Source organism: Ostrea edulis, chromosome 6, assembly GCF_947568905.1.
Source record: "Ostrea edulis chromosome 6, xbOstEdul1.1, whole genome shotgun sequence".
NCBI classification, from domain to species: Eukaryota; Metazoa; Mollusca; class Bivalvia; order Ostreida; family Ostreidae; genus Ostrea; species Ostrea edulis.
In genome coordinates this window covers 43,198,575-43,224,026 of record NC_079169.1, presented here as the reverse complement: position 1 = coordinate 43,224,026, position 25,452 = coordinate 43,198,575, and the positions used below count along the sequence as shown (strand labels likewise).

The window sequence follows — 25,452 nt, the reverse complement described above, 5'->3', positions numbered from 1 at the left end:
ACAACATAATTAATCTGTCACTAGTTCCCACAGAAGGCAGCTGACATACAACATAATTAATCTGTCACTAGTTCCCACAGAAGGCAGCTGACATACAACATAATTAATCTGTCACTAGTTCTCACAGAAGGCAGCTGACATACAACATAATTAATCTGTCACTAGTTCTCACAGAAGGCAGCTGACATACAACATAATTAATCTGTCACTAGTTCTCACAGAAGGCAGCTGACATACAACATAATTAATCTGTCACTAGTTCCCACAGAAGGCAGCTAACATCTGTCACTAATTCTCACAGAAGGCAGCTGACATACAACATAATTAGAATTATCTGTCATTAGTTCTCACAGAAGGCAGCTGACATACAACATAATTAATCTGTCACTAGTTCCCACAAAAGGCAGCTAACATCTGTCACTAATTCTCACAGAAGGCAGCTGACATACAACATAATTAGAATTATCTGTCATTAGTTCTCACAGAAGGCAGCTGACATACAACATAATTAGAATTAATCTGTCACTAGTTCCCACAGAAGGCAGCTGACATACAACATAATTAATCTGTCACTAGTTCCCACAGAAGGCAGCTGACATACAACATAATTAATCTGTCACTAGTTCCCACAGAAGGCAGCTGACATACAACATAATTAATCTGTCACTAGTTCTCACAGAAGGCAGCTGACATACAACATAATTAATCTGTCACTAGTTCCCACAGAAGGCAGCTGACATACAACATAATTAATCTGTCACTAGTTCCCACAGAAGGCAGCTGACATACAACATAATTAATCTGTCACTAGTTCCCACAGAAGGCAGCTGACATACAACATAATTAATCTGTCACTAGTTCCCACAGAAGGCAGCTGACATACAACATAATTAATCTGTCACTAGTTCTCACAGAAGGCAGCTGACATACAACATAATTAATCTGTCACTAGTTCTCACAGAAGGCAGCTGACATCTGTCACTAATTCTCACAGAAGGCAGCTGACATCTGTCACTAATTCTCACAGAAGGCAGCTGACATACAACATAATTAATCTGTCACTAGTTCCCACAGAAGGCAGCTGACATACAACATAATTAGAATACCTTATCCAAATATAGTGTTACACAACAGTGATATAATTGTGTATGTGTGTATAAAGAAGAAAGGCAAACAAATATTTATAGTAAAAGACGCCAGTGTTTTTGTGTTTGCTTGCTGCATTCATGAACACATAAGTATAAAATTCAATATACTAAGTACAATGGAATAGCCCAAGAAAGAAAACAACATTAAAGTTGAGGCATACATACTGTATACATGTAATAACACAGTCATCCTCTGCCAGATACATATACATTTTACATGTATAAAAAGTAGTCCCCTGCATGATACTGAATAATATACAGACCCTGAGGCTTACTACTACACTAAATGAATCGTTCCTTTCTTCTAGAATTATTAATACCACACCAAACCATTCCATTCAAACCTTTCAGCATTCTGTTATCAGACCAAAGTGTTCTGTTCTCATTTAGAACCATGTGTTCTCACTAAAGTGTTCATTTTCTGAAACTGTTCTTCCCGCTAGGTCATTCGGAATTCATCAAGCATTACTGAGTCAATGTAAATCAACATGGCGCTGGGGTGAAGGAAGATAAAATAAATTTATAGATGGAAAGAACAAGAAATTTTGTATTAAACTTTTTTGTCTAATTGGTTGCAAATGGGTCTCCAAACAAATAAAATTTCAAATTTTAAGCTTAGAGTATGTGCATTTAACTCTTAGATTGATATACATTTGACACCTATGTGAAATTGTTGGAAAATCCAAATGAATTATTTACTTTTTTCTTCCAGTGCAGGTGTGAATTGAGAAACTACAAGATGCTAGAGCAATGGTGTACTAGTTTGCATATGAGTGGACACAGAATTCATATGCTCATATAAAACTGAATTTCTTGATATCCCTCTCTGCATCTTCAAAGCTTCCATTCTTCTCATTCACTACTACTGTAAATGATAGTGGGGAAGGGGGGAGGGGGTGTCACCCAATATATCAATGAATTGTACCATTTTAGGTATTGGAGTCTGAGTACAATTTCTCCTTGAAAAAATCGAGGATTTCATACATTATACATAATTTACTATGAACATGCCTTTCAATTAAATAAAAAAAAGTAAATACAATGATCATACTTGTTTGTTGTTTTGTTTTTTCTTTTGAATTGCTGTTTGGCTTGAGACGATAATTAGTATAATTATTGCAATTAAACACCAATTTTAAACCTGTGACATTGTATTTTCATAGCGTACCTCTATTCTCCGGCACATGGAGGAGAACTCGTACCCAGATTTATAATATGAAAAAAAAGACGAAGTTTTTCACCAGGAGAACTTGTACCCAAATTTTTGACAGAAATGACAAAGTTTTCTCCAGGAGAACTCGTACACAAATTTCTGGGTATGAGTTCTCCTGGGTATGAGTTCTCCAGAAGTGGCCATTTTTTCCCGTACTTGAATAAAGAGCGGCACTACGAGAGATAACTCTTCCAAACATTCTCATAATCTTGTAAGATTTTTTCATTTATGGTATGCACTGTTCATTTTTATGTTTTTCATAAAGTATAATAATATAAAGCAGTAGTTCCCCGTCATATACATGTATTGTATAATAATATAAAGCAGTAGTTCCCAGTCATATACATGTATTGTATAAGTGTATAAAATAGTAGTTCATGGTCATATACATGTATTGTACAAGTGTATAAAATAGTAGTTCCCAGTCATATACATGTATTGTATAATTATATAAAGCAGTAGTTCCCAGTCCTATACATGTATTGTATAAGTGTATAAAATAGTAGTTCCCAGTCATATACATGTATTGTACAAGTGTATAAAATAGTAGTTCCCCATCATATACATGTATTGTATAATTATATAAAGCAGTAGTTCCCAGTCATATACATGTATTGTATAAGTGTATAAAATAGTAGTTCATGGTCATCAAGAGGAATTTATTTAAAATTGAATTATTTCTAACAAAGATACTGAAAAGAAACTGAAAAAATACTGAAAAGATTTTCATGCATGAAACCTGTCTGCTTGAAATAATTGACATTTTCTGCATTAAGCAAAGTTTGTAAATAATTCAGTATGCAGCATATCAACAACAAACTCCTTCACAAGAAGCAGTCTATCCAATCCAAAAAGTATGGAAGATTTATACTACATTTAAATGCATGCTTTGTTAGTAAAGTTTTCACCCAAATTGATCATGCACCTTCCATGCTCTTAATGTGATCATCTTATATCCCGACCTCAACAGGGGTTACATTTTATGTGGATCAGAGGAGTGTTTATGTAAGAATTTAATAGTTAGCAGTTCAATATGGCTTTTCTCCGGCATTGCTTCCCTTAAAACATTCAAATATTTGGCTACTTAGTGTTCAACTTCATTTTTTGATATTAGCACCAGTGATACCAGTACATGGCTTATATGATACTGTGTATAAACATATAACACAACTTCAAAAAGCACCCTGAACAAAATATAAATATTAAAGGTTCCTTTACAGATTTTACAAAAAGTGCCTTTACCAAATAGATATATGTACAGTGAGCTTTCAGAAGATTTTGCAGTTAAAAAAGCCATAATGGAGACCCACAACAATAACTGGGAAGTCTAGCACATGTAAAAATGTTACCATGTTTATAGAAAAAAGTTTTGGGATCAAAGTTCTCAGGGTCAAAATGATCTTCCTTCTCCCACACCTCCTCAAGTTGTGCCCGGCTGCCCTGTTTAAACACAAGATGAAAAAGCTTTAGGAGTAAATAAACAAGAGCATTATTTACCATGTTTCATGAAGAAAGTTTTGGGGTCAAAAGATTCCTTGTCTAGATGATCATCTTTCTCCCAGACCTCTTCTAGCTGATCTTTACTTCCCTACAACAGACAGCTCATATAAAACAGATCTACATGTATATAGATATTTATTATATACCCATCAATGTATCATTCTTTGATACTGTGGATTTCACAGCGTGTGATCCGGTTTTCGATCACCACCCTGTGGTTTTCTGATTCCGTATCAGTATCCCCTGATAACGTCACAATGATGTCACAAAGCATCAACGCAACATTTTTTTGCTTAAAATATTGGCCATGTCACAAACAAAACTGCGTACACAAAACATAATTTCACTGTATGTCTGTATTTTTGATAATTTGGATTACATTTATTATCTTATAAATGTGGATTTAAAATGCATGAGGGTATATAATAAATTTATCATTACTACAGTAACTTGATCCGAAGAGTTGGATCATGTCTCGTTGACAGGCGCGGATCATCAGATCAAACTCGACGCAAAGCGTCTCGTGTGATCTGATGATCCTCGCCTGTCAACTCGACGTGATCCGACTCTTTGGATCAAGTTACTGTAGTAATAATATATATATATTTCACGTTTCAGATACCCAGCATTCTACCATAAAATACCTGTACACCTCTCTATAACAGTTTCATCATCATATGGAGATAACACTTTGAAAAGCATCTCAAAATGTTAAACAGAAGATACATAAATTTACATATGAACAGTATTTCTGAACAAGATGTGTTTGTGAAACACAAATGTCCCCGATAATGGCCAATTCCGAAGATGGCCAAGGTCACAAGGGCAAATATCTTGGTACCAGTAGAAAGATCTTGTCAAAAGAAATGCTCATGTACAATATGAGAGCTCTAATATTTACCATTTAGAAGTTATGACCAATGTAAAAAAAAAAATTTAAGTAGGTCAAATGTCAAGGTCAAAAGGTTCAATACCAATGGAAAGATCTTGTAACAAGGAATACTCATGTGAAATATCAAAGCTCCATCTCTTATTGTTCAAAAGTTATTAGCAAGGTTAAAGTTTTCAAAAAGTAGGTCAAATTTCAAGGTCATAGGGTCAAAAATATTGGTACCCATGGAAAGGTCTTGTCACAAGGAATACTCATGTGAAATATCAAAGCTCTATCACTTACTGTTCAAAAGTTATTAGCAAGGTTAAAGTTTCAGACAGAATGACAGACAGGACAAAAACAATATGCCCCCTGATCTTCGATCTCGGGGGCATAAAAATCTTCAAATATGAGAAACTTTATTGCAACCAGCAACCACAAAAGCAGTTGGGGGCTATGATATACACTGTCCTTAACTGTGTATCAAATTTCTTGGCTCTGGAAATGGACAATGATATTTGGTGTGCCTTGACAATGCATGACTGAAATGTGTGGACATGTCCAGCCTGAATGAAATCCTGCAGAAATGGCATTCGCCTTCACAAACATAGTAGCGTAATCATACGTAAAAGTAGTTTGAATTGGCTGTATGGATGAACATGGAAATGTGCTAATGTAACCTAAGCCTAGCATGGACTTTATCAATGAATTGATGTAAACCAAAAGGCATCATCCATAGAGGCTAGAATGAAAGTGACTAGGAAATGGACCGGAGATCCACTAAAACTAGTCACCCATAAGTAAGAAATGGACCGGAGATCTATCACTAAAACTAGTCACTCATAAGTAAGAAATGGACCAGTGATCCACTAAAACTAGTCACCCATAAGTAAGAAATGGACCAGTGATCTATCACTAAAACTAGTCACTCATAAGTAAGAAATGGACCGGAGATCTATCATTAAAACTAGTCACTCATAAGTAAGAAATGGACCAGTGATCTATCACTAAAACTAGTCACTCATAAGTAAGAAATGGACCGGAGATCTATCATTAAAACTAGTCACTCATAAGTAAGAAATGGACCAGTGATCCACTAAAACTAGTCACTCATAAGTAAGAAATGGACGGAGATCTATCATTAAAACTAGTCACTCATAAGTAAGAAATGGACCAGTGATCTATCACTAAAACTAGTCACTCATAAGTAAGAAATGGACCGATGATCCACTAAAACTAGTCACTCATAAATAAGAAATGGACCAGTGATCTATCACTATAACGAGTCACTCATAAGAAAGTTATCGATCACATGCAGCATTCAAATCAGAATAAGTCCAAACTGCAGATTTAGATGGCATAAAGCCTGTCCAACGAAATCTGACAACCCAATGTTCTCCTTTACACACTGACACATGATACCGTCATCAGAGTATTGCAAAGTTGAATTAGGCTGATCCATTTTCTTTAAAACATTGCTCGGTATTCTGTTTTATTAATATTTTTACACAAGTAAGTTGAGAATTAATTTTCTAATTAATGATCAATGTGACCAATTGAGTGTCAACTAATTCAGTACTCGTTGGTACAGACCCTGAAACGTGCTACTACACCTTAAAAACGAACCGAACCGTTCCATGCAAGAAACGAACCGTACCGTTCAAGAAACATACCGTACCGTGCAAAAAACGAACCGTACCGTTCAAGAAACGAACCGTACCGTTCAGAAAGCGTGCAGGATAATATTATGCAAACCCCGCCCCCAAAAGCCCGAAAGCGTACCGTACTGTGCAGAAAGCGTGCAATTTATGTCATGTGACCCACTTTTTCAGCCATTTTTGCATGCATGCTTCTGCAGCCAGTCCTGTGTACTGTGGATGTATATTTCACTTGCAGACTTTTAAAGAGTGAACCAAGGGGCATTTCGTTGTTTTAACGGAATTTCTGTTTCAATCAATTCTTTTAAATTCAAGGGTGAAGTTAACTACAATACTGTAATAGTACTTACAAGTAGCCTATTTAATTTCGACGTCCCTGATAATGCTACTACACGTATGGCACAGGGCTTGCCGTAAGAAGATGAAATTGATATTTGTAGCGTTAATGTATTCAATATGTACTTTCCTACGTACAGTGTCTGAATCATATGAGAAATTTCTAGACCGATTAGAAAAATTGTCACGTTCTACACTGTAATATTTTCATTACTTTATTAGCAATAATTTTGACATATCTTTTTCTCTTCTACATTGATAACGACCCATATAGATAGATGTAGATTGGCGGATTTATTATATACACTAATAAACAATTTTTAATTACATCGACAGAGAAATAAATAGATACATACATGTGTAAAAGAATGTAAACAAGTTAAATTGATGCAAAGCATCAAATCGGCCGCAAAAAATTATTCATTTCAGCATTTTCAAGTATTTCAACAATATATAGAAAAGGTATATGAAACATTTTTATTGCAAACTATACACTTGCCTTACTTTTCTGTTAATTTTTTTAAATTCAATTTTCAGTGATCAAAAATAAAGTCAGGGAAATGAAAATCGGACTTCGCGTGATAAAGGATAGGAATATATATGTATTATCATCATTTTATTTGATTCAAAGACAAATGCAACAGATATCTAACATTATTAATTATGAATGACTGAATGCTGACAAAAAAGGACGTACAAACTTCACGTGCAGATATCCTGGATCTTTCATAATGCCGATGATAAATCACAATAAATGTGAAGTGCAGAAAATAATCATTGTGTCATTTGCGACTTTAGTGTATTCAAAACAAAATTCACTTCTTCTTAAAAACTTTTCCAATTTAGGCACTGTAATTTATATCCGGAAACTTAATACGCTTTGTTTTTACACTTACGCACGCCCATGTCGGGGAGCAGTTCATGTAACAACTTTTTATAAAATCGTAAATTAATAAATGTCTGATGAGAAATGAAAAACAAATTGAAACGTAATAACAACCATTAAGACTTAGACTTAAGCAAATTCTAAAAACTTTTATTCATAACTTTTATGTACGTTATCAATATGGAATTATTCCATCGAAGCAATCAAAAATAACGTCTCATTTCCCCATGTGCACATTCTAACACAACCACAAATCCTGCAGCCGATAATCAAAGAGCCGAATAAGACCGATCGAGTGAAAACAAACTATCGAAACGTACAATTTATACGAAGTCAAAGTGTTCAGGCCACGCCCACCTCATTAATAAAACGTGCAAACCGTTCACAAAGCGTGCAGCTATTTTTAGCAAACCGTACCGTGCAAGAAGCGAACCGTACCGTTCAAGAAGCGTACCGTACCGTGCAAGAAACGAACCGTACCGTTCAAGAAACGAACCGTACTGTTCAGAAAACGAACCGTACCGTTCATAAAGCGTACCGAACCATACCGTGCAACTGGTGTAGTAGCACGTTTCAGGGTCTGTATCCCTCTAAAGCATTAATATAACTGATGTATAATTTGAATGGAATTGCTATCATTGCACTTGTTGTGTTTCAAGGCAACCATATCATTACAAAGTTACCAGTTAAATTTTTCTTTCTCATTAATGTCAACACTTTCTCTGATAAAGAGGGGGCCAAATACTACCCTTATCAAACCTTGTTCTTTACAACCATACATATTTGATGCTGTAAACATTCTGCAAGTTTGAGAAACATAAAATAATGCATGTCTCTGTTGCATTTAGTTCATACTAGTTAATCACTAATATAAAAGTCTTGAGAAAATTTCCACAGCAATAGTTATGAATATCTTGTTGATAGACTATTTTTCAAAAATTGACCAACATTCAAATTGTTTATCTCAACCCCAAGGCAGTCTTACTGGATGATGAAGTTTGGGATGATCTCTGTGTTTTTTCTTCATCTCTACATTTTTTTGTTCTTCTTTCTTTCTCTCCTCCTCTGGTAATTCTTTCAGATGATCCCGTCTTTCATGTTCTTTCTCTAATTCATATTTTTTAAACTCCTCTCTTCTCTGTTTATCCAATTCATCTAGGTCCTTTGTTGCCTACAGTTGAAATACAAGACATGAGTATAATTCTGCAGACAAAATAATGACTCGTGTTTTGAATTTCTATACATAAGGTACAACTTTCACTAGGCCTGGTAATTTACTCTGAAAATGGAAAAAAAATCTGCACAGTTGCAATTTAAAGGGTGGGATGGAGAGGGTGTGTGTGTGTTAAAAACATCATAACTGAATTTCTAAAACACTTTTTATTCATGTGTGTATTAAATGAATTGTAGATTGATACAGATCAAATTTATCCCTAGTCTTGAAAGGTAATGACACTATTCCTATATAACGGTTTATATGGCTATGCTGATAATAGGACTATCAGCTGTAGGGGTCACAATTCCGCAGAAGGTTCATTTCCAGCTGACAGAAGCACCATTTTAAAAGTGCCTTAACGAAGGACTACACACATGCTGGGATTCAAAATAACCTTTCAATATGCAATATCTGAGTTGCCCAAATAATTGTTTCCCTTTGTTGACTATATGATAATTACCAGCTGCTATGCAACCACCCAAAGTGCAGATCGAGAAATAAAAATTTAGTAAGTATATGAATATTTAAGAATGAAATAGCTCAAACAAAAATTGAAATTTACCATTTTTCATTCGTAAAAGTATTGATCTTGTCGAGGAGGAAATAAAAAATAATTGCTTATTTGATTTAATGGCCAACTTAAAACAACTTATGGTCAGTTTAATGTAAACCACCAGGTGATAAAAACAAAATCCTCACTTTCATAACTTCTATTGTCACCAACATAACCAGTTTAAAATTTATACCTATACAATCTAATCAAAATTAGATCCTATGATCCGCTCATCTACTATCGCTACACATAGGTGTATGTGTATAGGAACCTTCTATATAGGTGTAGCGATAGTAGATGAGCAGATCATAGGATCTAATTTTAATTAGACTGATACCTATACACCCAAGTGCTCAAAAGCATACTGAACACACCTCCATCACAGAAGAGCTGATATCAGGACCACCTTTATCTTGGTAATATTTTCTTTTATTTAAGAGCTACTATACACATTTCAAAAATTGAAATACTGTTATCAAAAAATACCTTCTGAATAAGTTTTTCTAAATCCTTCATTTCAAATGAATGAGGGTTTTGTACATCGACATGGTGAAGGGCTGACTCATCAATCTTCTGTATTCCTGAGAAATATTAACAACATACATTGTATGAACTTCAATATTTTACCATTGTAATATAACATTATCAAAATCAATACATTTCATATCCAAATGCCGGGTAAACGGCATAAAGAAATTCATGGTGAATGTTAAAGGCATAATTGATTATATTGTGGTGAGAGTGAAGAATAGGCCCTAAATCACATTGTTCACTTGAGAATTGCATTTTTCTTCTTGATTTATATACATTTATATAAATCTTTCAGGTTGAGTGGTCTGTATGCAAAGATTTTAATATTAAACTTCAATGAATACAACATAATCACGTTTGCATATTGATGAATATCAATATCTGCTGTAGTTTTCCAAACAAATAAGACACTACTTATACTTGATTATGGTGTTGTTGTAGTGAATATTTAGATAAACGTGTACCCTTTATTAAAAGGAAGACTGTTACAGAATAGTTGTGTCTATTTTACTGTAACTATTCCAGTTTCTGTTGTGTGTTATCTTTATTTCTATCGGTAATATGTAAACAATGGGATAACAGAGTCATAATTTGAATACTTATTCTACACTAAATGAGGATGTTAGTACATAAGTTCACATGCTGTATCCTTACGGCTCCTTGTCAGATGAATTTTTCCCAGTTCAGTCTTTTGTGAACTTTAACATGTGTTCAAAAACTATTGTGGCCCCCTCCTTGCCCACGACTGAAAACAGTTTTTTCTGTCCACAGCAGAATCAATGTTCCTGCCAAGCTTTGAAAAGGACAAGGTGCCAACCCTCAGAAGGGAACATTGGCAAACAAATCTAGGTATGAAATTTCATTTTAATAGTATAAAGTTAAAACAAAATTGCAGTGTTATTCAACATTATTTGGTATATCTGTTGAAGAATACAACAAGATGTGTTTGCTAAAGAATGACCACCACCCCCAGCCAAACTCAAAGGCTTTCGATGCAAGTCTAGTGGTTCTGTTTTCAGTATATATCTTCATATCTCTCCCTGTAATGGGCATAATATCTTTCCCTGTAATGGGTTTAACATCTCTTCCTGTAATGGGCTTAATATATCTCCCTGTAATAGGCTTAATATTTTCCCTGTAATGGGTTTAATATCTCTTCCTGTAATGGGCTTAATATATCTCCCAGTAATGGGCTTAATATCTCTCCCTGTACTGGGTTAAATATCTTTCCCTGTAATGGGCTTAATATATCTCCCTGTAATGGGTTTAATATCTTTCCCTGTAATGGGCTTATGATCTCTCCCTGTAATGGGCTTAATATATCTCCTGTAATGGGCTTATGATTTCTCCCTGTAATGGGCTTAATATCTTTCACTGTAATGGGTTTAATGTCTTTCCCTGTAATGGGCTTATGATCTCTACCTGTAATGGGCTTAACAGCTTTCCCGGTATCTCTCCCTGAAATGGGTTTAATATCTTTCACTGTAATGGGCTTAATATTTCTCCCTGTAATGGGCTTATTATCTCTCCTTGTAATGGGATTATGATCTCTCACTGTAATGGGCTTATGGGTTTAATATCTCTCCCTGTAATGGGTTTAATATCTTTCCCTGTAATGGGTTTAATATATCTCACTGTAATGGGCTTAATATCTCTCCCTGTAATGGGTTTACTATCTCTCCTTGTAATGGGGTTATGATCTCTCACTGTAATGGGCTTATGGGTTTAATATCTCTCCCTGTAATGGGTTTAATATCTTTCCCTGTAATGGGTTTAATATATCTCACTGTAATGGGTTTAATATCTCTCACTGTAATGGGCTTATTATCTCTCCCTGTAATGGGTGTATGGGTTTAATATCTCTCCCTGTAATGGGCTTATGATATCTCCCTGTAATTGGTTTAATATCTCTCTGTGTAACAGCTATGGTTCTGAAGAAGCTGGAGTATCCTTTATACACTGATGCTTTGTGTCAAGTTTGGTTGAAAATGAGTCAATGGTTCTTGAAATTGAAAATGAGAAGTTTACAACAGACAGAATGACACGCAAGGAGAAGCTATGCAGACAAAACTTGATCAGAAAGCTTACTAAAGCCTTCACCTCAGGTGATATAAAAAGTGTAATGAGCTACCTTAATAACCCATTAGATAAAAGTTTGGTGTAGTGATCCACCTTAATAAAAGAAACTGCTGACAGTGTGTGTATTCTTGGTGGTGACTAGTGCAGACATGAGTGTTATCTTCATTGTTCTACATGAAATATAGTAAAATTACCGTATATATTTTGGTGCAAACCATATATCAAAAACTTATTTCCGATCAAGCAAAAGGCACCAAAACATCTGTGTATTATAGGAAGGAAACTGTCAATGAATTTTCCTTATACCTAGTAAAACATAGTACAGGGGACCCCCAATACAAATTACAAATATGTCCAAAATATGTGAAGGTTCTTATCATTAAAGGGAGTTATGGGCATGGAAGAGTTACCTTTCCTGAAAATCAGTAAAAACACAATAACTTTACCTCACAGTCCTGTTAAACTTTCTCTTAAATTAAATTCATTCTGAAATTCCCATAAACTATAGGGAATGGATACCCTTTCAATCAAATTTCAGTACCTTTTCAGATTTTGGTCTAGACAAAAATATACGCAATAATATGTGAAAATATAATTCAAAACATCATTTTCACTATTGTTACTGATACATTTATTTGATTTGATTTAAGAACGGGCCAATGGTCAAAATACATTAACAAAATAATTTTATGGACATGGACTTTTTAAAAGAATATGTCATGGGAATATGAAGTACTCAAACTTACCTCAATTTGCCAAAGATAAACTATGGTGATAAGTTTGTGCTCTTACACTACTACCACAGCCATTTATCATCATACATACTTAAACGGTACCTTCAATGCTAAGAATTCCAAAAAACTATTAAACCTGAATATTTTTGCAAATTTGGAAACAAATAGGTAGAGAAATTGAAAAAAAAAATAAAATAAATAGAAACAATCCCCAAAATCATGCTTCAGCAATTTTTTTATTCACTAACATTTGAGAGCCTTTCCACTGTGACATCACAATGAACAACATTTATAATGTTATATAGCCTACTACAAGATGTAAGTTTGTTCAGTAGGCTATTTGAGATGGACAGCCACTATTATGAGGTTGCACTTTTGACATAATATATTTCAATCAGTGTTCTGTTTTGGTGCCTTTTGTTTGATCAGGTGTGTGCGTGTGTATATACTAATATATATATATATATATATATATATATATATATATATATATAGTTCTGTGAGTGTGTTAAAAAGCAGAAAGGATTCACCAAGAAAGACAGCACTGCAAACTCCCGAATCAGGAAAAGTCTATAATATATAAAATCTGTTGGCATACCTCCGTGCTGAGCAACGAATTTCAATACTTCCGTACCCTGCATTTGTTTCATCCGCTCTTTTGCCAGCATTCGAAGCCTGTTCACTTCTTTTCGCTTGATCTCGTCTAGTTTTTCTCTAACATGGTGGGCTACTTTCTCTAGGTGCATGGCAATTTTCCCAGACTAAAACAATTACCAATATTAATTATGCTGTTGATAGTTGTTAAAGATATACTTTATCAATATATTACTGTACTAAAACCTTCTCAATAAATCATCGCAAATTTATCTACTTTGGCAATAATGACACAATACAGGTATACAACAGTGAGCAGATTCAAGCTTTTCCCTGTATTCTCTTCATTCAAAAAGAGAGAAACTGCAGCTGTGTTTTTCAGACCTTAATTTCTGTAACATTTGCTTCTTCTAATTTTTTCCTGAAATCCGGATCCTCCTCCAAAGTCATCACAATTTCCTTCAGATATCTGTCATAATGAAGGCCAGTATCCTGTATAACACAAATCATCTTCATCACATACATTGCAGTGCCATCAAGGAGTCAATTTGATATTTTACACTATATATTTTATTGTAAACAATCTTTGGTTGAGAAAATCTAATTGACATCATCGGTAATTGTTTGAGATTGCTGTAAACCATTCCATTATCATAGTTTAAAAGAACATTAGCTATCAATAAGGATGTAAAAACATTTAAATTCTGAACCGTGATTAAAATAAACCGTGAATGCATTAAATAATTAAAAAATTAAAAAAACAAGAGACCCATGGGCCACATCACCCACCTGAGTCACTCTGGTCCTGCTGTTGTTCAGCTTTTACGATTTTTAAAACATTATTAAAAATCTTTAATCCCATGAAAAATGTTGACCCTATATAGTACCCAGACCTAGTCCCAACATAACCAAACTTAAAATCACACAACATGGGCTTGTCCCAATACCAACGTGACTAACATGACCTTGCTGTTGTGGAGAAGACTTTCTAAAAGATTTTCTTTCCTGTATACATGCATTATGTAAAAAGTGGAGCTCTCCCTATAGGTAACAAGTATATATAGTGATGGGCAATCAGGAAAAAAAATTAATCGATGATCGGATTAATCGGCTGCACCTTTTCGATTGATTAATCGAAAAATAATAAAATTTTAATGATTTCAAATTTAAGGCATAGATATATTAAATTTACTTTATTTTTTACCCTAGATATTAAGTTAATTAGAATAAAATCATTAGATTGATTGTATCTTGCGTAACGTCTCTCTCAGAAATTTTTCACTCATATGGAGACGTCTAAAATCATAATTTGAAATTTGAAGTAAATAATCCCATACTTTGGATTTTATTTTCCCGGGATAGATCTCTTGACTTTTGTTGTTCTTATGGGATCCGGGTTAGAATAGAGCCTCATTACCCCTTGCATGTTGTAAGAGGCAAAATCTGAGGCCCCGTGTCACAGCAGGTGTGGCACGATAAAGATCCCTCCCTGTTCGAAGACTGTAAGCGCCGAGCATAGGCCTAAATTTTGCAGGCTTTTACTGGCAATGGTGACGTCTCTATATGAGTGAAAGATTCTCATGAGGGACGTTAAACAATATTCAATCATTATTATCATTCAATTTTATCGGATGATTCAGCTTCGTCAGCCATTTTTGATTTTAGATAAGGAATATTCGTATTATTAAAAATAATACTGACGTCGACGATTTTCGATTTTCAAAATGACAATCGATTCTTCACATCGTTTCAGTTATAGCGACTGACAATCGAAAGTTGGCGACAATCAGTACATCACTATGTATATATACATATTTAAAAGGAAAATATAGAAAAGTTCTAGTGATGGGCAATCGGACCTAATACCACAATCGATTATCGGAAATAATCGGACACATGTAATCGATTATAATCGGAATTGGCATTTAAGTGTTTTTCCCTCAAATTAGATGTAACAGAATCATTAAATGTATGGAAACAACATTTGAATTCTTCTTTGTTTCATTTATTCACTGGTATATAAATCAGAATTCCAATATATCAAGTAATGGAATTTATCTATAATCTCAATGTATCAAAGATATCAGAGATAGGCTCCTTTATTTGACTGTTGAATGTCATTGTTGTTACCGTCCTTCATATCTCCCGCCATTTTCTTTGCTTATTTTTGATCGGGTTTGACATACAGAAAATGAAATTTGAACAAAGTTGAAGTGATTTCTGGATTTTATTTGGTCAACGATGTCGGCGACTTTTATTTTGTAATCGATTAGTAGCATCGTAGGTCTCTGAACGACCGACAATCGATCATCGGCGACAATTGTTTCATCACTATAAAAAACTAATGAAAAATTAACCATACCTATGGAACTTGAAAATTTTGGTCAAAATGACATCAATTCGAATACAAGCAAATGCAGTGATCGCGAAATGTTGAAATGTTTTACAGGACATTCGGTCTGGTAAACACAGGAACATTACCGGACCGAATCACATTTTACCAGACCGAAAAAAAGTAGTATTATTTTTATATTAAAACATGAAAGACTTTGAGCCTCCTGGTCATTGGATTTTCGTTTTAAAGGTTTACTGTGGACTGCATTACTGTTCCATTTTAATTGGAACATATTACCGTTTTTGTATGGGTTTTTTTATAAATGGAACTGGAAGTTGAAATGTAGCAGCGATTTTTTTCTCTACCCACTGGTACCGGTACCCATTCAATTGGGAAAAATAGCGTCAAAATCGAACAAATTGGGAATTTTCTACCAATGTATAGGCAAATAATTTCAGCTAAAAGAAAAGAAAAAATACAACAAAACAAGAAGTATTCATCTCTTTACAAATTTTTTTACGGTAATATATGTTGTTGTGAAACATAAGGAATCATCGTACAAAACACACTGCCATGATCTGTACTTTCGATTTAATACCGGAAGGGAACATTTTAGTTAACTCGTACAACGTTTCAGACTGAGAAAATTACGATTTCAGCGGTCTATTTTTCAGCAAGTGAATTGGTAACTTTTAGTCTCAAAATTGAGAAAAATCAACAGTTTTTGGCATTGGAAACGGTACCGTTTATCGGTACCAGTTATATAAGGGGGAAAATGCTGTGTAGTTTTCGAAACCGTTGCTGGAAAGTCACCGGACATTCGGACCGAAAATATAACGAAGTTTACCGGACCGAGAGTCAAATTACCGGACATGTCCGTCGGTCCGACGACATTTCCCTTTCACTGCAAATGCACATGTATTTCTCCATTCTAAATCTCATGTACCCAAGTTCATGACGTTCTGAGATGTTACATAAAATCCATAAAAGCATGTAAATCTTATTTTATTCACTATTTATAATCAGATTCCCCCATTAACGCGACGATACCACTTATCCTATATTTGTGAATTGCTAAACAATGACGCTGAATATGATGTCACAATGCACTGTTCACATTAATTGTGTTCTGTTTCCCACATTCAATGAACATAGGCAGATCAAATGTCTTAAGTTAGGATGCTTTGATATAGCTCTGTCCTCACGCTTTAGGTGCTAACTTTGGGATATCTTTTGTCCTGTTATGGATATAGATTCTAATGCCAATACTTTTTGCTTCGCCCTTTAAAAACGGTCACGCCATAAGACATATAGTTCAACACATTAATCAAAATGCACAGCTTGAGCCTGCAAAAGTAATGTACATATAACTATTGTTGATTAAAGATTCATGATATGTTCACTTGCCTGATCAGCTTCACTTCCTTCTTCTTTAGGCTGAGGGTTAGGATTAACAGGTGGACATACAATTCCTTGAAACGCCATACATATAACAAGCACACACAATACACGTTTCATTTTGATTTTATCTGAAAATGCATAAATAAAAGAAATGAATATTACAACAACAACAATTACGTCATGTGAAATATATACATACCGTATATCTGCCTTTCAAAACAGAGCGAACCATTTTATTTAATCAAGCCCTCCCACCAGTTGGTCATGTCCATATGTTCTTTCGAATTTACTCCAAAAATATGTCTTAAATAATAAATTGTGGAAAGTTTTCATCTTATAATTTACCTTTAGTAGACGTCTTCTGTATAACTCAATGCTTGTCGTGGTATGTAATCAAATAACAAAAAATCCAACAGTCAATATATATGCAATATCAATTCATCATAATCATGTCAATGAATGCTACGTGTTATTTACAACCGGATATGGATAAATTACGTCAAAGCAATAAAAGAATACGTGTACGATCCCGACTCCAATTATTAACCATCGGGATCAAATTTTTCGAAGCCGGTAAAGAATAAACCTTGAAGCTTAGATAAACTTAAAATGGTCCTATCTAAAGGTTTGTACTGTGTCTATTCACCTCAATGTAGACGTTTGCATAGTTTTATGAGGAATGCATTTCAAATCTCATACTTTTCACACAAAGCAATGCTTTATTTCATGTCAAATTTATGATATGGACTTTGAACTTGGGATTCACGAATTTGTATGCATAAATGATATGAGAAAATGACGTTGTCCTTAAAAAAAAATACGATAATCTTGACCTAAAGAAAGGGGGGGGGGTAGTTATTTTCCCTCTCCTCCCATTTTGTGTCCTCATACAAGACAAATTATAAAGGATATCGATCAAATTTTTTAGGGACCAAACTGTAAATGAATTATGAATATACTGGGTCATTTACAACAGGTTTTTTTAAAGATTGATTTTAAATTCATTTTATGAATTATCCATTTATTTATCAGGTTATGGACTTAGATGCATTCATAAAAGAATTGCTTAATCATAATTTTTGTCAGGGATTTATAATTTTAAGGTGCCTGGTAAAAAAGTTAGTTTTTCCCTTGTTTAATTTATGTATGATGTGTGGCAAACTGCAAAACTTTTTAAGAAATTTGAATGTCAGTAATCGCAAATTTCCTTATCATTTTCATATTTAGTAAAACTGAGTTAATAATATACTTTAGAAGGACCTGCTATGTATTTATCTCTCTCATTCCCCCTCCTCACCACGTGATCATTCCCTTGTACCCTGGGTATTTGGACAACTGTATGGTACATGTGACATGTTTAGTATCCAGTGTATGCTTTTTTACCCCTACCTCCTCCCCTTGAAAATATATGGATCCCATGAGTAAATTAATTTTTTTTGTACGTGTTAAATTTCTTTAATTAATGATTCAGTATAATCTACATTATATGAATTGCTGTATAAACATTTCTCCTTCTCTTTTATAGCGGTGTCCGATGTTTTCATTGTGGCAGCAAAACGAACTGCCTTTGGAACTTTTGGAGGCAAGTTTGTCAAAACTTCATCCACAGATCTAATGGTACATGCCTCCAAAGCAGCACTAGTAGCAGGGAAAGTCAATCCAGAACTTATCAGCTCAGTCATTGTTGGAAATGTCATTCAGGTATCATACATGCAACCCTTTCTACTGGTTATATTAGTTTCTCTCCAAACCATGAATTAATTTGATACACATACATGATTAGGTTTTAATATATTGTAAATGTGAATGTGCTTTGATTATTTTGAATTGTTGACTGAAATTAGTGAGTATTGACATATTAGATTTGTGACTGAAACATTTGCACACAGGCATCAGCACACACATGTGCAAATGTTACCTGATGTAGATATTGCCTATCATGTGAAGGTCAATTCCAATTTCAGCAACATCATATTTTCAATATGAGAAGTTAAATTGTAGGTTATAAAATAAAACTATATGCTGTCGTAAGACAGTAATACCCACACATAAGCATTTGCCTTTAAATTTACTTTCCTTTGTACAAGGAAGCCACAACAGTTACCATATAACATACCTATACCGTATATATTTTTGCTGTATATGTAAAGATGCATTGAGGATTCTGTTGGGCAAGTATCCTGGAGTAATCCCAAACCCTATTTCATATTATTGTTGAAATATTTAAAACAATTGAGGTCCTGGTCCCTAAATCATATATATTCCAGCTGCACATATCAAGATGCATTGAGTATTTTGATGGGCCCAAGGGTCATCCCAAACCCCATCATTTTTTTATTGTTCAAATGTCTTTAAAATGTTTGAGATTACAACCCTTAAAGCAAATATATTCTTCTTGCACATGACACAATGCACTGAGCTCAAGGTTTTTGTTCATTGTTTTTCCATCCCATTTGTTCCTCAATGTGAAAAGGAAAATTTCAAAAACTTATTACACATCTGAAGGACACCACCAATCATCTCAAAAAAGATTATTTGGCTACTGCATAAAATGTAAGAAGAGTTCTGGGAATGAGGTTTTTCAATTGAAAAACATCGTTTTTCAACTTCCAATTGGCCCCCAGGGTAAAAATCAAAATTCCGAAACTTTATTAGTATTACATGAACACATTTATAGGACACCACCAATAACCTTTCAAAAGATGAATGGTTACTGCATAAAATGTAATGGCAGTTGTGGGAACCAGCATTTTTTTGGTTTAAAAAAAAACCCCATTATGTTTTGACCCCCATTTGGCCCTTAGGATAAAAATGAAAATTCTGAAAACTTACTGCACATCTACAGGACACCACCATCTTGGAAGATGATATGACTCCTGTGTAAATTGTAAGTTCCCAGAACTCCTTATACATTTTACGCAACAATCAAATCAATATTTGAGAGATGATTGATGTTCTAGGAAAAAGGTTTTTTTAATTTAGAAATTCCAAAACCTTACTGCACATTTACAGGACACCATCAATCATCTTCCGAAAATTTATTTGGCTGTTGCATAAAATGTATAAGGAGTTCTGGGACCCCCCCCCTTTTTTTAAACCATAATTTTTTTTTACCCCCATTTTGCTCCCAGGGTAAAATTTAAAATTCTGAAACCTTATTGCACATCTACAGGACACCACCTATCATATTCCAAAAGATTGATTGGTTACTGCTTAAAATAAAAAAAAAAGAAGGAGTTTAAGGAAGAAGAAAGTGTGAAAGACAGAGGAACGGATGGGGTAACAATAATATACCTGAACCTTCTTTAGAAAGTGCAAGTAATACATCCATTATCAGGCCATAGTCTGATATTTCCCCCCCCACAGGTCTGTGACTAATCTTGTATGCTATTACCCTCGGCCTTCAGCCTCAGTTAACATCATAGACCCTCAAAGTATTCTGGTGTATTGTCTGATAATGGGTATAATAATGGTATATTAGTACAATCATGTTACTACAAATTCTTTCAGGCTTCATCAACAGATGGAATCTACATTTCCCGACATGTGGGACTGAAGAGCGGTGTCCCAGAAGCTGTACCTGCCCTAACAGTAAACAGACTGTGTGGCTCAGGATTCCAGGCTGTCATCAATGGGGCACAGGTCACAGAACAATCATCTGATCAGTTTTATTGTACCCTGTAATAGACAGAGCTGTACCATCATGTTCAATATAATATAGGTCTGTACTTTAGTCAGATTGTGTCATGTTTTGTGTTTGTCTGGAAATGCCTCTTGTATTTGTAGGAAATTATGCTAGGAGAGAGTCAGATTGTCTTATGTGGAGGGGTGGACAACATGAGTATGGCTCCTTTTGTTATCAGAGATATTCGTTTTGGAACAAGGCTTGGGAAGTTACCTGAGGTAATACCATGAAGGTGGAATTATGCTAGTTATCTTTTTTTAAAATCACTTGATTTGAAAGTGGAACATTTTCTTAAAGGAGAATTAAATCTACTTTAGTCCAGTGTTGTGTTAAGGAGGTATGCTACACCAGAGAAATTTGATGTAGATGAAAAGTGGAGGATATGTACAACAATATTTTGAAGTTGAAAATTTTCAAATTTACTTTATTTTGTCAAAAAATACAGTTTTAGTAGAAGGTAACCTGAAAAAAATTTAAAACCCCTGCTGGACTCGAACCTGCGACCTACAGTTCAGCAGTCGGTATTCAAACCTACTGAGCTACTCGGCTAGGTATTTAAATGGAAAAGGAGAAGACAAATATTGCTGATATCGATTTTTTCATCCATGTTTTTAAAGGAAGTCAGCCATTATGACGATGTAGAGTACTACCTTAAAAGGGCAAAGGATGAAAACTATCACATTTTGCCAGCAGCCATCACTATCCCTGAATTAACAAAAAATAATAATACAATATACAATTATTGCAACTTTTGAGTTTAATACTGAAAAGTACATTATTCATTGAACCTTGATTGGTCATAATAGCTCAGTGGTAGAGCATTCACTTTGTAACTGGGAGGTCATGAGTTTGAGCCCTGTTCTTGCCATGGCCACGTCAAACTAGCTGCAATAATGTAGCCCTCTCTGATTTTTTTTTTTTTTTAGGGAGAGGGCTACAACTCCTTAGGATCTCTGTAATGGTGCAAATGCGGGAGTGATTCACTCCCGCAACATTTGCGCTCATTCTAAACATTTCCTGACTTTCTTTACGTAAATAAAATAATATTCTATGTTTCTTAGTCAATATATATATTTACAACCTGCAACTTAAGATTTGTGAGGCTCTATTCTACCGTTTTCAACTATTTTGATAAATTCCAATTTCTCGATTCATATTTGTGCGCCATGTTTGATGTACTGAAGTTTCAACTTCCGATTGTCAAGTCATTTGCATATGCCATATAAGGTAGTATTTACATCAATGGACAAGTATGGAGGCGAAAGCTATTTCGTCGGTATTGAAAAGGTTTGAATTTAATATCAAGTTAAAAACCGAACAGCAGAGTGTAAATTCTTTCTGCGACAATATGATTTTCCTTTCTTTGTCGAAGTGGCTCGAGTAACTACATTTTCGCGCTGATTGTCAATGTTTAGGTTTTTCATTAGATCCACCTACGAGATCTCGCGACAACAAGCATGGCGGAGCAGACGAAGAATTTTGCATGCTGTACATTATATTTAATGAAAAACACCTTTATTAGACATGCCCGAGCACAAAGTTGGTACTCCTTTTGGTGTAAACAACATTTGGGACTAATACACAGAGTTTATTATCGGTTATTCATAAAATTATTTTGCACCATTACGGAGATCCTATGGAATTGTAGCCCTATCCCGAAAACGTCAGAATTAAAAAAAAATGGATAGGACTACATTATTGCAGCTAACGTCAAACCTAAGACATAAACATAGGTAAGTGATTGCTCCTTTGCCAAACACCTGGCAATTTTTTTCAAACATTTAGAAGATCAATAGTGGTCAAAATGTAAATCAGAGAAACTCGAACGTGAAAAGAAACAAATTCCAGTTTGAAAATTGCATATTTTTATTTGTCAATAAAATGTTTTAAGTTGGCAGCAAAAAAATTAGGTAGAGTTAGGAAACCGGAAACACACATATATTTTAATTGGGCCTAAGTATAAATTTAAATTTGTGGTACTTCAGCTTCAGCTGGTGATGTCTCAATATGAGTGATTAAAATTCTTGACACGAAGTAAAACAAACAACTAACACTGAGCGGCGAGGCGAATGTTGTGCTTCTCTGAAGTAGCTAAATCATGTCGACAGAGAAAATTTCAGTTATTGTTTCATTATATAATTAAAAAATTCAAAACATTGTAACCGGCTACTATAGCTTGCCTATTGATACCTTGTCAGCCATCTCTGTTAACAGCTAGATAGCAAAACCTAGTTGAAAGTGATTAAAGATGCAAGTTTTCATTGGACGACCATAGAATGATAGCCAGTTGTATTTTAAAATTAGGGAATTTGCAATTTATGTTTGATCTAATGTTGGAAATTAAATGTTATATTGACCGTGAAGGCTTATGGAGGAAAATGAAAGGTGAAGATAACGAACAGTGATCAATTTCATAACTCCTATAGGCAATATAAAATACAGAGTTGGGCAAACACGGACCCCTGTATATACCAGAGGTGGGATCAGGTGCATAGGAGGAGTAAGTATTCCTTGTCAACTGGTCATACCCGCCGTGAGCCCTATATCTTGATCAGGTAAACGGAGTTATCCGTAGTCAAAATCAAACTAGATCATATAATGACCATGGAATTTGTGAAATGCTGACTTTAAACAAGACTGTCGAACCCCTGCACCATCATCTTGTTTGTCAGTAGCCTGCCTCTGTTTAAAAACTGATCATATGCAGAACAAGTTCTTGCATATTGAATCGGTTGAGATATTTACACACCATATGCTATAAAATAGCATATTGCTATATAAATATAAGAAGTTGACATTGGAGAAGCAGAAATCATCCTGTTTATTATAAAGTCGAGTTGCTAGTTTGCCATTAATATCTATTTTCAATAAAATATCTAAGTATGAAACAGAAGTGGAGGACTATGGTGTCTTTTATTTTGAGTTTACAGGGATATATCAAAATTTATTATTGTTTATAGATGAAATGTCATCGATATATCTAAATGTTGAATTGAAGTCACTAGCAAGATGTTTTTTCTTCTCACGTAGAAGTTTTTGAATAAATTCTGCTTCATAAGAATATAAGAACAGGTCAGCTAACAAAGGAGCACAATTCGTACCCATGGGGATTCCAACAAATTGTTGGAAGAACTGATCACCAAAGACTACGAAGATATTCTCAATGAGGATATCCAGCATATTTTTCATTTCAACTTTAGAGTACTTGTGCATGGATTCAGAGTGGTATTTAACAAAGTAATATTTTGAATGACGGATCACTAGATATGAATATTTCCACTTTCCCTTTTTGTTAAAGAAGCAACTGTGTATGATGTCAAAAAGTCTAGTCTTTACAACATTGATGTTTCATTTTTTCTAGTTTTTTGGATCTCAGCCAATCAGAAAGCGTGGAATTATTCCATCATATAACATCATCACAAAATGAAGATCTTCTTAGACTTTCTTTCCAAAAGAAATGAATGCTAATTCTGTAGTAGTTTATTATTTACCATTATTAATCTGAATGTTCAAGGGTTGTTTGTAAAGTTGGCGGAAAATTGCTCTTTTACGGATTTTTTGTTTTACATGACATTGTCATTTTAGACATAATGAGGTAGTGCAAAAAAGTATTGAAATGTGAATGACACTTACACTCTGTGGTACATGTAACATTCATAGAATCACATAATTGTGTCACAGTTAATTTCTCATCATTTAAAGGATTTTCAGGGTTCATCTCAGAAACATTACACTAAAGACAGACTGGAGTTGGCTAATATATGGCACAATATGTAAACATATTATAGATGGAAGATGTGTTGTGGGACAATCTGACAGATACTTACACAGGTTTCTCTATTATAGATGGAAGACGTGTTATGGGACAGTCTGACAGATACTTACACAGGTTTTCCCATGGCAGTGACAGCAGAAAACTTGGCTGAGAAGTACAACATCAGCAAAGAAGACTGTGACAAGTATGCTCTGCAGACACAACAAAGATGGAAGGCTGGTGAGTCATGTGAAACACGTGTTGCAATTACACTTAGAATACGCCAGTTTCGAGATACGAACTCTTCTGTATAGGAGGTGCATTTAGTGGAACTTTGAATGTCTAAGGGCTATTCCAGAAATAAATACATGGGGGGGTCGGGAGGCACCTTTTGTATATACCAAGCACCCATAAAAAAAAATAAAAAATTACCCCATGACCCATCAAATTGATAAACTCATTTTACAATGACCCATCTAATTAAAAAAAAAAAACTAACCAGACTCACCACAAAAATATTTTTAAAAATGAAAACGGTACAAATCTCGCGAGGTTTTCGGGACAAACATTCTAGTCAATGACGCGGTAATGCCTGTGCGACATTATATCACAGTAGTTCTGAAGAAACGATGTCACATCAACAATCAAAGGCATCTATGGCGGGAATGTTGGAAAGATTGGGAGTCCAAACGATGCTATTATCATGAAATGGGTATGGATATGTTTTTCCACAAATCGTTCGTCTTCTAATGGAGCCCGCGCCCGGAGGCCTCTATATCACCATCACACTGACTGATAAATATAACGCATCGGTACCCTCGTATAAATCATCTAAGGTTTGCCTATTTTTATTAGAAAACGGAATACCAATTGGCTTCAAAATATTCCCAAAATTGATGCACTGTAAACTGTAATAATCTACAGAACAGAGTTCGCCGCCATCACGTCCAAAGGGACC

General features: G+C 34.6%; 2 protein-coding genes across 5 annotated transcripts in view; one reads left to right on the top strand and one right to left on the bottom strand.

Annotated features, from left to right (window-relative positions):
• Positions 1-17,575, bottom strand: part of LOC125648415 (nucleobindin-2-like) — a 28,872-nt gene extending 11,297 nt beyond the window's left edge. The window contains exons 1-7 of one of the 4 annotated variants that reach the window (XM_048875520.2): positions 17,401-17,575; positions 17,062-17,183; positions 13,704-13,811; positions 13,360-13,486; positions 9,868-9,962; positions 8,598-8,783; positions 3,859-3,949 (exon numbers count right to left, since the gene is read on the bottom strand). In XM_048875520.2, the coding sequence (XP_048731477.1) occupies positions 3,859-3,949; positions 8,598-8,783; positions 9,868-9,962; positions 13,360-13,486; positions 13,704-13,811; positions 17,062-17,172 (718 nt within the window). In that variant the 5' untranslated portion in view covers positions 17,173-17,183; positions 17,401-17,575. Of the gene's footprint in view, positions 1-3,710; positions 3,802-3,858; positions 3,950-8,597; positions 8,784-9,867; positions 9,963-13,323; positions 13,487-13,703; positions 13,812-17,061; positions 17,184-17,400 lie in introns of all 4 variants that reach the window. The other 3 variants (XM_056139634.1, XM_048875517.2, XM_048875519.2) reach the window with 3 other exon arrangements.
• LOC125648424 (3-ketoacyl-CoA thiolase, mitochondrial-like) overlaps positions 17,552-25,452 on the top strand; it is an 18,472-nt gene continuing 10,571 nt past the window's right edge. The window contains exons 1-5 of the mRNA XM_048875535.2: positions 17,552-17,680; positions 18,581-18,756; positions 20,566-20,697; positions 20,842-20,958; positions 24,587-24,734. Of these exons, the coding sequence (XP_048731492.1) occupies positions 17,665-17,680; positions 18,581-18,756; positions 20,566-20,697; positions 20,842-20,958; positions 24,587-24,734 (589 nt within the window). The 5' untranslated portion in view covers positions 17,552-17,664. The remainder of the gene's footprint in view (positions 17,681-18,580; positions 18,757-20,565; positions 20,698-20,841; positions 20,959-24,586; positions 24,735-25,452) is intronic.